The 10423-nt window shown below is 55.5% G+C and overlaps 1 protein-coding gene across 1 annotated transcript; it reads right to left on the reverse strand.

The window, feature by feature from the left end:
- Positions 1 to 121: 121 nt before the first annotated feature.
- MEX3D (mex-3 RNA binding family member D) lies at positions 122 to 10394 on the reverse strand. Its single transcript, XM_012804449.2, has 2 exons — positions 10179 to 10394; positions 122 to 1997 (listed from the first exon to the last, which is right to left on the reverse strand). Exons 1-2 carry the CDS (start codon positions 10273 to 10275, stop codon positions 613 to 615), a joined length of 1482 nt encoding a protein of 493 aa, XP_012659903.1. The 5' UTR covers positions 10276 to 10394; the 3' UTR covers positions 122 to 612.
- Positions 10395 to 10423: the final 29 nt, after the last annotated feature.

Genomic DNA, 10423 nt, shown 5'->3' on the forward strand with positions numbered 1-10423 from the left:
AAAAAAAAAAAAAAAAAAAAAAAAAAAATTTAAAAATGACAACAGAAACCACAGCAGGAAGGGGATTAATAATTAAAAAAAAAAAAAAAGAAGTTAGAAATTTCTGGTTGGGAGCCCCCTGGACCCTGCCCCCCACCCCCCTCCAGCCTAGGGTGGCTGACTTACAAAAGGGTAAACAGTTAGCCCAGAAAAGGGAATAAAAATGTCACTATCCTCCTTGCAGAAATGTCTATACAGTCTGAGGCCGCTGAGAACACTGTGAAATCAGAAAACTGCTGTGTACAAAAGGAGCACACTGAGAGTTGTAAAAATTGTGTTTTCTTGTTTTACAGATCACCCTGGAGGTGGGGGTGTCTTAAATAAAAGTGCAAGGAGACCTTTTCTCTCTGGTTTATTGTAACCTGTGGACTCAATACTGTTATTTGTTAAGAACTGAGGTGCAGCCGGGTCGCGGGCTCGCAGTCTCCACGCCTGGGACAGGAGTTAAAGCTCGTCTGTAAACACTGGCCCAGCCCCCCTGGCCCAGGTCTGGCTCCCCCTCGCCCCTGCCCACCCCTGTTGCCTGCAGCTGGCCCTGGTGGAAGCCAGCTCAGGGCCACATAGAGGCCCATGCTAAGAAAAGATATGAATGGCTTGTGTGGCCGGGGTGCGGCATGCAGGACACTCGGGCTCACTCTTGCCGCAGATTCGGACAGCGCAGTCCATACAGAAGAGGTTGTGGCCGCAGGGCACCAGCGCGGCCATCACCTCGCCCTCGGCGCACACCACGCACTCCCGTGCCAAGGCTGGGGAGGCTGACGTCGCCGGGGGTCCGGGGGCCACAGTTGCAGCCATTGAGGGCTTGCGGTTGCTCTCGGAGGTGCTGGAGTCCAGCGGGGAGCAGGAGGCTGCTGGGGCGCTGCTGGGCAGTGAGGTGGCTGCGGAGAAGGCAGTGCCACCAGGAAAGGGCAGGGAGCCCTGAGGGGGCCGCCAGGGAAGCGCACCCACCAGGTCGGGGGCACCCCGGCGGGCCAGGGGGAGCTCCAAGCCCAGGCCACTGGGCTCAGGCAGTGTGGGCGAGTGGCTGGGAGTCCCTGTCCCGCTGCTGCGCCGGGCGCTGGTGGCAGGAGGCGCTGTGGCCCCATTGACAGCTGAGCAGCCAGTAAAGGCGGGCAGGGGTGCGGCCCGCTCAAAGGGGGCCCAGATGGTGGCTGCAGCGGGCACGGTCAGGTCCAGTGCCAAGAAGTCGAAACTGAAGTCACAGTCCTCAGGGGCAGCAGTCCCCGCAGGGGCACCAGGGCCATCCCCACCAAAGGTGAAGCCCCCATTGCCGGTGCTACTGTAGGGGCTGGCAGGGCCTGTGTCCTGCACTGGTGGTCCCCCGCGGCTGCCTGCATAGAAGGCCTCGGGGGTGCTAGGGGCACCTAGGGCACTGTCCCCGCGGAGACCAGCTGTGGCTGTGGGGTGCCGCCGTCCTGGGTTGGGGGCCTTGGCCCAGAGACTGGTAGCTGCCCCAAGAAGGTCTAGGCAGACATCGGTACCGTTGGCATGGAAGTCGCTATCAGGACCAGCGTCAGTGAAGGCACCGGTGCGCAGAGTGATGTGCGCCTCAATCTCCTCACGTGCCCGGTCCACGTTCTCGGGCATGCCGGTCACGGCAAACACCGGCTCCTTGTCGCGCCCAGGCGTCACGATGTATGTATGCGTCCGCTGCTGGATGCGCTTGATGGTGGCACCCTTAGGCCCCACCACCAGCCCCACCACTCGGTAGGGCACGCGCACCTGGATGGTGGTCTGTCCTGGCAGGTTGGGCGGGCCCTGGGCAGTGCCTGGTAGCCCTCCCGCCTTGCTGCGTGTGGCGCGGATCATGGAGAAATGCTCCGCAGCCGACAGGATCTCGCGCTTGGCCATCTCCACATCCTCCTTGCGGCCAGTCACGATGAAGACCGGCTCCTCCCCACGCACTGGTGTCTTAATATACGTGTTTGTCTTGGCACGCAGAGCCTTGATCTTGCAGCCTGTGAGGAAGAGAGACATGGTGACCAGGGTCCTCAGCCCAGGATAGCCCCTTCAAAATTCGGGCTGCAGGGCCAGTGAGCGCAGCTAATTTGGAACCCCCATTTCCCAGCCTGTGCTCCTCACGGCTTATTCTCAAATATGCCATGTCCTTCCTTCCCCATCCTCAGTTTTCCTTCTAGGTTTCTGGGTGTTGGCAAACAAACAAGAAGCCAAGGAAAACATGGTTGTGGATTAAAAAGTGTCTCCTTAATTTATGTCTCCCTAAACCAGGGGTCCTCAAACTTTTTAAACAGGGGCCCAGTTCACTGTCCCTCAGACTGTTGGAGAGCCAGACTGCCAGCCCCAGGACGAATCAGCTGCTAAGCAGAACAGGCAGCCGTGGCAAAAACAGCCGGTGGACCAGATAAATATCCTAGGCTGGCCGCATGTGGCCTGCAGGCCGTAGTTTGAGGACACCTGCCCTAAACTTCAGAATGTAGTGTGAATGTTTGTCTTCACCCCCAAATTTATGCACTGGCAACTAATATCCAGTGTGACAATGTTAAGAGGTGGGACCTTGGGGGCGGTGCCTGTGGCTCAAAAGGGTAGGGCACTGGTCCCATATGCTGGAGGTGGCGGGTTCAAACCTAGCCCCAGCCAAAAAAAAAAAGAGGTGGGGGCTTAGGGGACTGATTATGTGGTAAACCCTCCACCCTCATCACAAGATTAATGCCCTCATAAAAGAGACTCCAGCAAGCTCCCTTGCCCCCTCTGCCACATGAAAAAACAGAAGGTGCTGTGAGGAACAGGCCCTCGCTGGACACTGTGCCTGCTGGCACCTTGATCTTGGACTTCCCAGCCTCCAGAACCATGAGCAATAATAAAATGTTGTTCATAAATTACCCAGGCAGCACAGTAGTTATGATGCCAGCCACATATACGAAGTGTTCAAACCCCACCCGGGCCAGCTAAACAACAATGACAACTGCGACAAAAAATAACCGGGCATTGAGTGGCACCTGTGGCTCAGTGAGTAGGGTGCCGGCCCCATATACTGAGGGTGGTGGGTTCAAACCCGGCCGTGGCCATATTGCAACAAAAAACATAGCCAGGTGTTGTGGCAGGCGCCTGTAGTCCCAGCTACTCGGGAGGCTAAGGCAAGAGAATCGCCTAAGCCCAAGAGCTGGAGGTTGCTGTGAGCTGTGACACCACGGCAGTCTACTGAGGGCAACAAAGTGAGACTCTATCTTTAAAAAGAAAAAAAAATAGCCAGGTGTTGCAGCGGGCACCTATAGTCCCAGCTACTTGGAAGGCTGAGGCCAGAGAATTGCTTAAGCCTAAGAGTTTGAGGTTGCTGTGAGCTGTGACACCATGGCACTCTACCAAGGGCAACATAGTAAGACTCTCAAAAATAAATAAAAAGAAATGACCAGTCTAAAGTATACTGTTACAACCATAGGAAAGGACTAAGACAGTGATCATATTTGGAAAGAGGGTCTTTGAAGATATAATTAGTTAAAAGGAGGTCATCCTGGATTAGTGTGGCTCCTAAATCCAATCTGATGGTATTTTTATAGAAGAGAGGACACCAGGAGACTTGCTTGAGCCCATGAGTTGGAGGTTGCTGTGAGCTGTGATACCACGGCACTCTACCCAGGGGGATAGCTTGAGGCACTGTCTCAAAAAAAAAAAAAGAAGAAGAAGAAGAAGAAGAAGAAGAGAGGACACACACAGAGACACCCACAGAGGAGGGGCTGTGTGCCAGGCAGAGGCACAGACTGGAGGGATGTGTCTACAAGCCAAGGAACACCAAGGTCTGAGAGGCAGGAAGGATCCTCCTTTGGAGGCTTCAGAGGGAGCTTGGCCCTACCACCACCTTGATTTCAAACTTTTATCCTCCAGAACTGGGAAAGAGTAAATTTCTATTGTTTCAAGACACCTGGTCAGCCCTAGGAAACAAACAGAGATCCTCTGACAGTGACTCCCTGTCCAGCAGGAGAGGAAGCCGAAGCTCAAGCGGTGGAGAACATCTACGATTTTCTTCTAGCCAAAGGACCCCATTAGGCTGCCAGGGTCCACACCCAAAGAAAGTCTAAGCCCCAGGGCAGTGGCAGCCTCCTGGGCATCAAAAGGCCCCAGGTGTTCCTGAGGTGGAGTGTAAGGGACATAACACAGTGGATCCATTGTTGCCGGCTGGGCTGGGCTAGGGCAGTCTGACCTGTGATGAGAACAGAGTCTTTCAGAAGTGTATGGAAGGGGATCTTCACTCACTTTCTAGGCAGCCCTTAAAGTATAAAGGACAGGTATGGCCTTCCTGGGGTCCCAGATGTCCATGACCCTACCCCACACCCTGCCACACAGCCCCCAGGCTCTGAGAAGACAGAGACACAGGGACACAAGGATATTGTTTCAATATAATCAGAGGGTGGCAATGACAGGATAACAGTGTTACTAAACTCTCTAGTAGCAAAAGACACAAAATTAGCTGGACAAGCACATTTCAGCAGGAAGAAGCCAAAGAGAAGAAGCCTGAGCCAGGAAGACAAAAGACATGGAGCTTAGAAGGCAGGGGTCTCAGTGGTCCAGCAGGGGTGAATGAGGCAGGGAGACCCACCCAAAGGAGGACAGCAGCCCCCTGCTCTGGCTACACTTGACCTTCCTACCTATTAACACTCTCCTCACCTCCACCACCCTCTCATTCCTCTGCACATCTCAGCCTAGTGTCCCCTCCTTCAGGAAGCTCACCCTGCTTGGGGCTGGTGGAGAGCAGAGCCAGCTGAGAGGTTTCCACTATGGGGTCCTCCATCTGGCCCTTTTCAGGTGCCTCCAGGCCCCAAAAGGTCACCTGTGAGAGGGATATCCTGACATGGCCACAGCTGAGCTCACAAATTGTGGGTCACATAAAAATGAGATAATAAATCTCAGAGTTAAGGGTGGACAGGGAGAGGTTTGGAAAGGGATCAAGGTGAAGGTGACAGGTAACCCACCAGTGGGAAGAACTAAGGACAGTTTAGTGATGGGAGCTGTGGCTGAGTTAGGGCAGGAAGGGTTCCAGCAGCCTACACCCCACCTTTCTCCATGCCAGATGGTGGTCTTGGGTGTAGATCTCACAGCTGAGAGACCTAGTTCACCAGCTCTTCTCAGCTAGGACCAAACCCCACCCACATCAAGACCCTGAGAGGCAGTAGAGCTAGGCCAGTGGTCCTCAAACTTTTTAAACAGGGGGACAGTTCACTGTCCCTCAGACCGTTGGAGAGCCAGACTGTGGGCCCCGGGACAAGTCGTCTGCTAAGCAGGACAGGCAGTGGCGGCAAAAACACCCTGTGGGCCATATAAATGTCCTAGGTGGGCGCATGTGCCCCATGGGCCATAGTTTGAGGACGTCTGAGCTAGGCCATGAAGTCAGGGCTATAGGAGTGACCCCAGCCACATCCTTGCCCCAGTGGGTGAGGCACAGTCAGGCCAGAATGACGACCCCAAAGGGACCCTAGGGCCAGCTGAGGGTTGATGCAGGCTAAAATACAGATTCCTGGGCCCAGCCTCCAGAATTCCAACTCAGAGTCCAGCATGCTTGGGAATTGGGTGACTGCCCCAGGGGCATGGGTTGACTATCCCCAAACCCACTCCTACCCTAACAAAGCCAAATCCTCCCCTCCAAGGACAGGGCCCCAAACAGAGCTTCTATCAGTGGACATTACTCATCTAACCCTGTCTGGGATCCTGACTGCAGGCGATCCCCAGTACAGAGTTATCAATAAAATCACAAGGCCCGGACTAGGAGCAGAAGCTGCTGCTGGGGATTGACAGCTGGCATTTAACATAGCCACAAGGAGGCCATGTACCCAGGAGAGCAGCTGAGGGAACACCAAGGGCAGAATTCCAGAAGCAGGATGAGGCTGGGACAAGTGGCCATCACTAAAACTCAGTCCAACATATGGCAGCCCTTGACCAAGTAGCCAGCACAGAATAGAGTTGTCCCCTGAACCAGGCCAGCATGGGAGCTAGTCCTGGCTAGTGGTCTGTGGGAGAGGGAGGGAAGGTGGCTCAGCTGTGAAATAGGAACATCAGATAAGAGAACCAAGGCATGGTCCCTATAACACTACAGCACTATCCCCTGCCACCAGAAAAGCACCTAAATCCAGTGGGAGTAGGAGGAAAGAACAGAGGGCTTTGGAGGCCTTCCTCCCTTCCAGTCTAAGGCCTCTGTTCTCAGTGTGTGACAACAGCAGCAAGGAAGCCAGCCCTTGGTGGCTTTCAGCCCAAGCTCTGACTACATCATTCATTCACACACTGGTTACTGAACATCTACTGTGTGACAGGCCCCATGCAAGGTACCAGAGACTGAACCATGACCAAGAATGCCCTGGGTTAGGCAGTGCCTGTGGCTCAGTGGGTAGGGCGCCAGCCCTATATACCAAGGATGGTGGGTTCGAACCTAGCCCAGGCCAGCTAAAATAGCAGTGGCAACTACAACAGAAAATAGCCGGGTGTTGCAGTAGGTGCCTGTAGTCCCAGCTACTTGGGAGGCTGAGGCAAGAAAATTGCTCAAGCCCAAGAATTGGAGGTTGCTGTGAACCATGATGCCATAGCACCCTACCGAAGGGGACAAAATGAGACTCTGTCTCAAAAAAAAAAAAAAAAGGCTCAGCACCTGTGGTTCAAGCAGCTAAGGCGCTAGCCACATACGCTTGAGCTGGTGGGTTCGAATCCAGCCTGGACCCGCCAAACAACAATGACGGCTGCAACCAAAAAATAGCTGGGCATTGTTGCAAGTGGCTGTGGTCCCAGCTACTTGGGAGGCGGAGGCAGTAGACTCGCTTGAGCCCAGGAGTTGGAGGTTGCTGTGAGCTGTGATGCCACAGTACTCTACGCAGGGGGACAGCTTGAGGCTCTGTCTCCAAAAAAAAAAAAAAGAATGCCCTGGGTCCATTCTACAAAAACTTGCAAGGCAAAGCAGTCCCTGAGCTTGGATGTGCCCAAGATCCCAGGTAAATCTGGCAAGTAAGGAGGGGATGAGTGGGTCTCAGAAGGAACTAAGGAACTGAGCCAGGGTCTCCCTGATGACCTTCACTGGCTGGCTGGAGGGAGATGCCCATCATCATCCTCTTGGAGCCTGTATTTTGCCTGTATCCAAAAGAGGGCTGCCTCTCACTGCCCCCAACCTTGGAGCCTTGGAAGGTAGTAAGTTCTCTGCTGACCTTCCCCACCCCCAGCAATACACGAAGAATCAGAGAAACTAGGGTTGAAATCTCAGCCCCTACCCATCTGCCCCCTTATCTGTGACCCCAAGAGCTGCAGGATTTTCTCAGAAGCAGATCTTGGGTCTCAGTGAACTGCAGCAGGTTAAGACTGGCATAGGCTCAGCATACAGTAGGCATTTAATAAAGATGTAGCAAGTAAATGGACACCTTAGCAAATGGGAAAATGTCTCCTGATCCAGGCCTCCTTAGGCTCAGAGAGAACAGAGAACTCAGAGGGGGTATAAATGACAATGGTGTGCCCAGAAAGCACTTGGACCCATTCTAGGCTTGAGAAAACAAAGGCTTGGAGAATAGTATGTGGGGCTCAAAGAAAGAGCTGGGAACAGGTCTATGTGACTGTGATGGAGGCCAGGCAGATGTGCCCCTCTTGCCCTCCAGGGAAAAGGGTGACCTTGGGCCTTGGATTTGACAGAAATGCAAATCTGGGATCCCCAGGGTGGAGGGTGAGACCTGCTTCTGAGAAAATCCTGCAGCTCCTGGGGTCACAGATAAGGGGGCAGATGGGTAGGGGCTGAGATTTCAACTCCAGTTTCTCTGACTCTTCCTGTATTCCTTTATTCATGTAACCATGAATGCCAGGACAGGTTGGCAGCTTCATTAGTCCTTGCAGGTGGGGGAAGGATAGCAAAGAGGGTGAGGTATGTGACCAGAGAAAAGGAGGAGGCAGAGCTAGGGCATAAAGGACATTGAAGGATGTGGTTGAGAATTAGGTGGATGGGAGAAGCTGGGAGCCACAGATAGTTATAGAGCTGGGGGAAATGCAAGGATTATTGAAGCTGCCAACCTGTCCTGGCATTCATGGTCATATCCCTGGCACCCCATACCCTTCTCTTGGGGTGGCAACCATGTGCCACCCAGAGCAGTATAAGAACCCTTGGAAGGCTCGGCGCCTGTGGCTCAAGTGGCTAAGGCACCAGCCACGTATACCCAAGGCGGCGAGTTCGAATCCAGCCCGGGCCCACCAAACAACAATGATAGCTGCAACCAAAAAATAGCTGGGCATTGTGGCAGGTGTCTATGGTCCCAGCTACTTGGGAGGTTGAGGCAGGAGACTCGCTTGAGCCCAGGAGTTGGAGGTTGCTGTGAGCTTTGATGCCACAGCACTCTACCCAGGGGGACAGCTTGAGGCTCTGTTTCAAAAAAAAAAGAACCCTTGGAACAACCCCAAGAAAAAGTGCTATCTCAACATCACAGAAAAGAGTTGTCATTTGCCCATGGCCACAGGGCTACCCCAACTTGCAGGATACGGTCTCAGGATACCGCCCCCCCCCACACACACACGCCTGCCTTACTGACTGCAACCAGCAGAAACCAAGCCTGATACCCCATAAATGGGTGCCGAATGCACATGCGGGAGGTCAGGGCTGACTGAGCCTGGTGTTTTCATGCTCAGTGCTCCACAGCCCTGCCAAGAAATGCCCAGCCTGCGGCCACAGGTCCCCACAGCCTGTGCCCAACTCCAATACCAGTCCCTAAAAAGACCTTCTGGTGCCAGGACACATGCATTCATGCAGAACACACTGGCAGATCAGCCTGGTGACTTCAGGCCTTAGTTTGGACGTCTGTTCCCACACCCCTCAGGATGCTCCACACAGAGCCACTGCTTGGGGTGTGGACTGGGGGGAGCAACAGGATGGCTTGGGGACCTGTCCAGCCACGTCTCCTGGGGTGGCAGCCAGCAAGGTTCAGAGAACTGCCTGTCCCTCTCCCTGACTCCCATTCTCTGTGGCAGGTTCTAGGTCCAGCATGATGCCCAACCCTCCCTGTGTCCACATTAGAGCTGAGCACATGAATGACCAAAAGACACTGGGCTTGCTGGCCCAACTGCACCAACCACCCAGAACCAGGGAAGGGATGTAGGGTGGGCATTCCTATGGTGCCCTGCTTTTACAGAGGGTGACAGGTGACCTTGCAATTTAAGCCCCCACACCCTTCTCAGGCTTCTGTTAGTGAGAACCCAGAGTCCTGCAGCCCCACCTCAAGCCCCGCCCAGGCCCCACCCCAAGTTCTAGAACCTGGCTGATCACAGGCGGTCAGCAGGGAGCTAGGAGCCAGTGGGGCAGGTGGGAAGGCAGGAGAAAGTTGAGGCCAGGAAGGCAGGAGGATGGGCAGGCGACTAATGGGGTGGTGGGTGTGTGCTGGGCTGGGCACTGCCCACCAGCCTCCTGCCCGCCCCACAGCTTGAGGGCCAATGAGCAGCGGCCGGCCTGATGTCACCCTGCAAATCTCAGCCTAGCTCTCTAACAAAGAGAACAATGGGGCGGCCACAGGGACGATCTGACAATACCGCTTCTGGACCCCCACATCCTGGGTCTGCCACCCACTGTCCTGCCAAAGAGGGTTTAGGGGTTGTATCCCACAAGTAGCTTTGATAGCCGGTTCTCCCACCAGCCCCCCAATCTTTGACTCAGATGCCAAAGTAGGGTGGATGTCCTTTCCCACTGGGTCCTGCCCCCACCCCAATCAGGGGCCCTAAGCTGGGGACTTGAGATGGAATCTCTGCGCTGTCAGCCTTCTCACTTGATCCTGCTGGTGGCCCACCCAAGCCACCTCCAAATCTGAGCATGCCCCGCCCCGTGCCTGTCTTGGGTGTGGAGCACCCACCGCTTGGCCAGGACCTCTGGTCCCTAGCGCCCCTCTCTGGGGTGCTCCTGCGGACACGGAGGGCACGGACAGCGGTGGTGCACACCAGGGCCTTTAGGCTGGAGCGCCCAGACAAAGGCAGCGGCCGGGCGGGAAGGCGGGCTGCGCCCAACTTTCTCCCGCGACTGCTGCAGGACAAAGGCGCAAAGGCGGCCTCTGAGGCCAGAGCCCAAGCGAGGCGTGTCTGGGCCCTGGAGTCTGGCGGGAGGCTGGGTTGGGCTGGGCTGGAACGGTCCCTTCCCCAGGGAGGACAGCGAGGGGACCCCCAGGGCGGCTCCCCCGACGGTGGTCACTCACCCTGGCGACCCACGATCTCAGCGACGTGCTCCGAGCTGGGAACCGGCACGCACTCGGTCATGTTCACGCTTTTTTTACGACTGCCGATCACACTCATCTGCTCAGCCAGCAGCGTCGGGGGGCCCAGGGCCGCGGGGTGGGGCGCGAAGCCCGCAAACACGTCGGGTGGCGACGGCCGGGGCGGTGGCGGCGGCGGGGGGCTCACGTCCGGGTCCAGCAGCGGCAAAGGGCCGGGGACCACGGCC

This window comes from Otolemur garnettii, unplaced genomic scaffold (assembly GCF_000181295.1).
Source record: "Otolemur garnettii isolate 467f Iridium unplaced genomic scaffold, OtoGar3 scaffold00029, whole genome shotgun sequence".
Taxonomy (NCBI): Eukaryota; Metazoa; Chordata; class Mammalia; order Primates; family Galagidae; genus Otolemur; species Otolemur garnettii.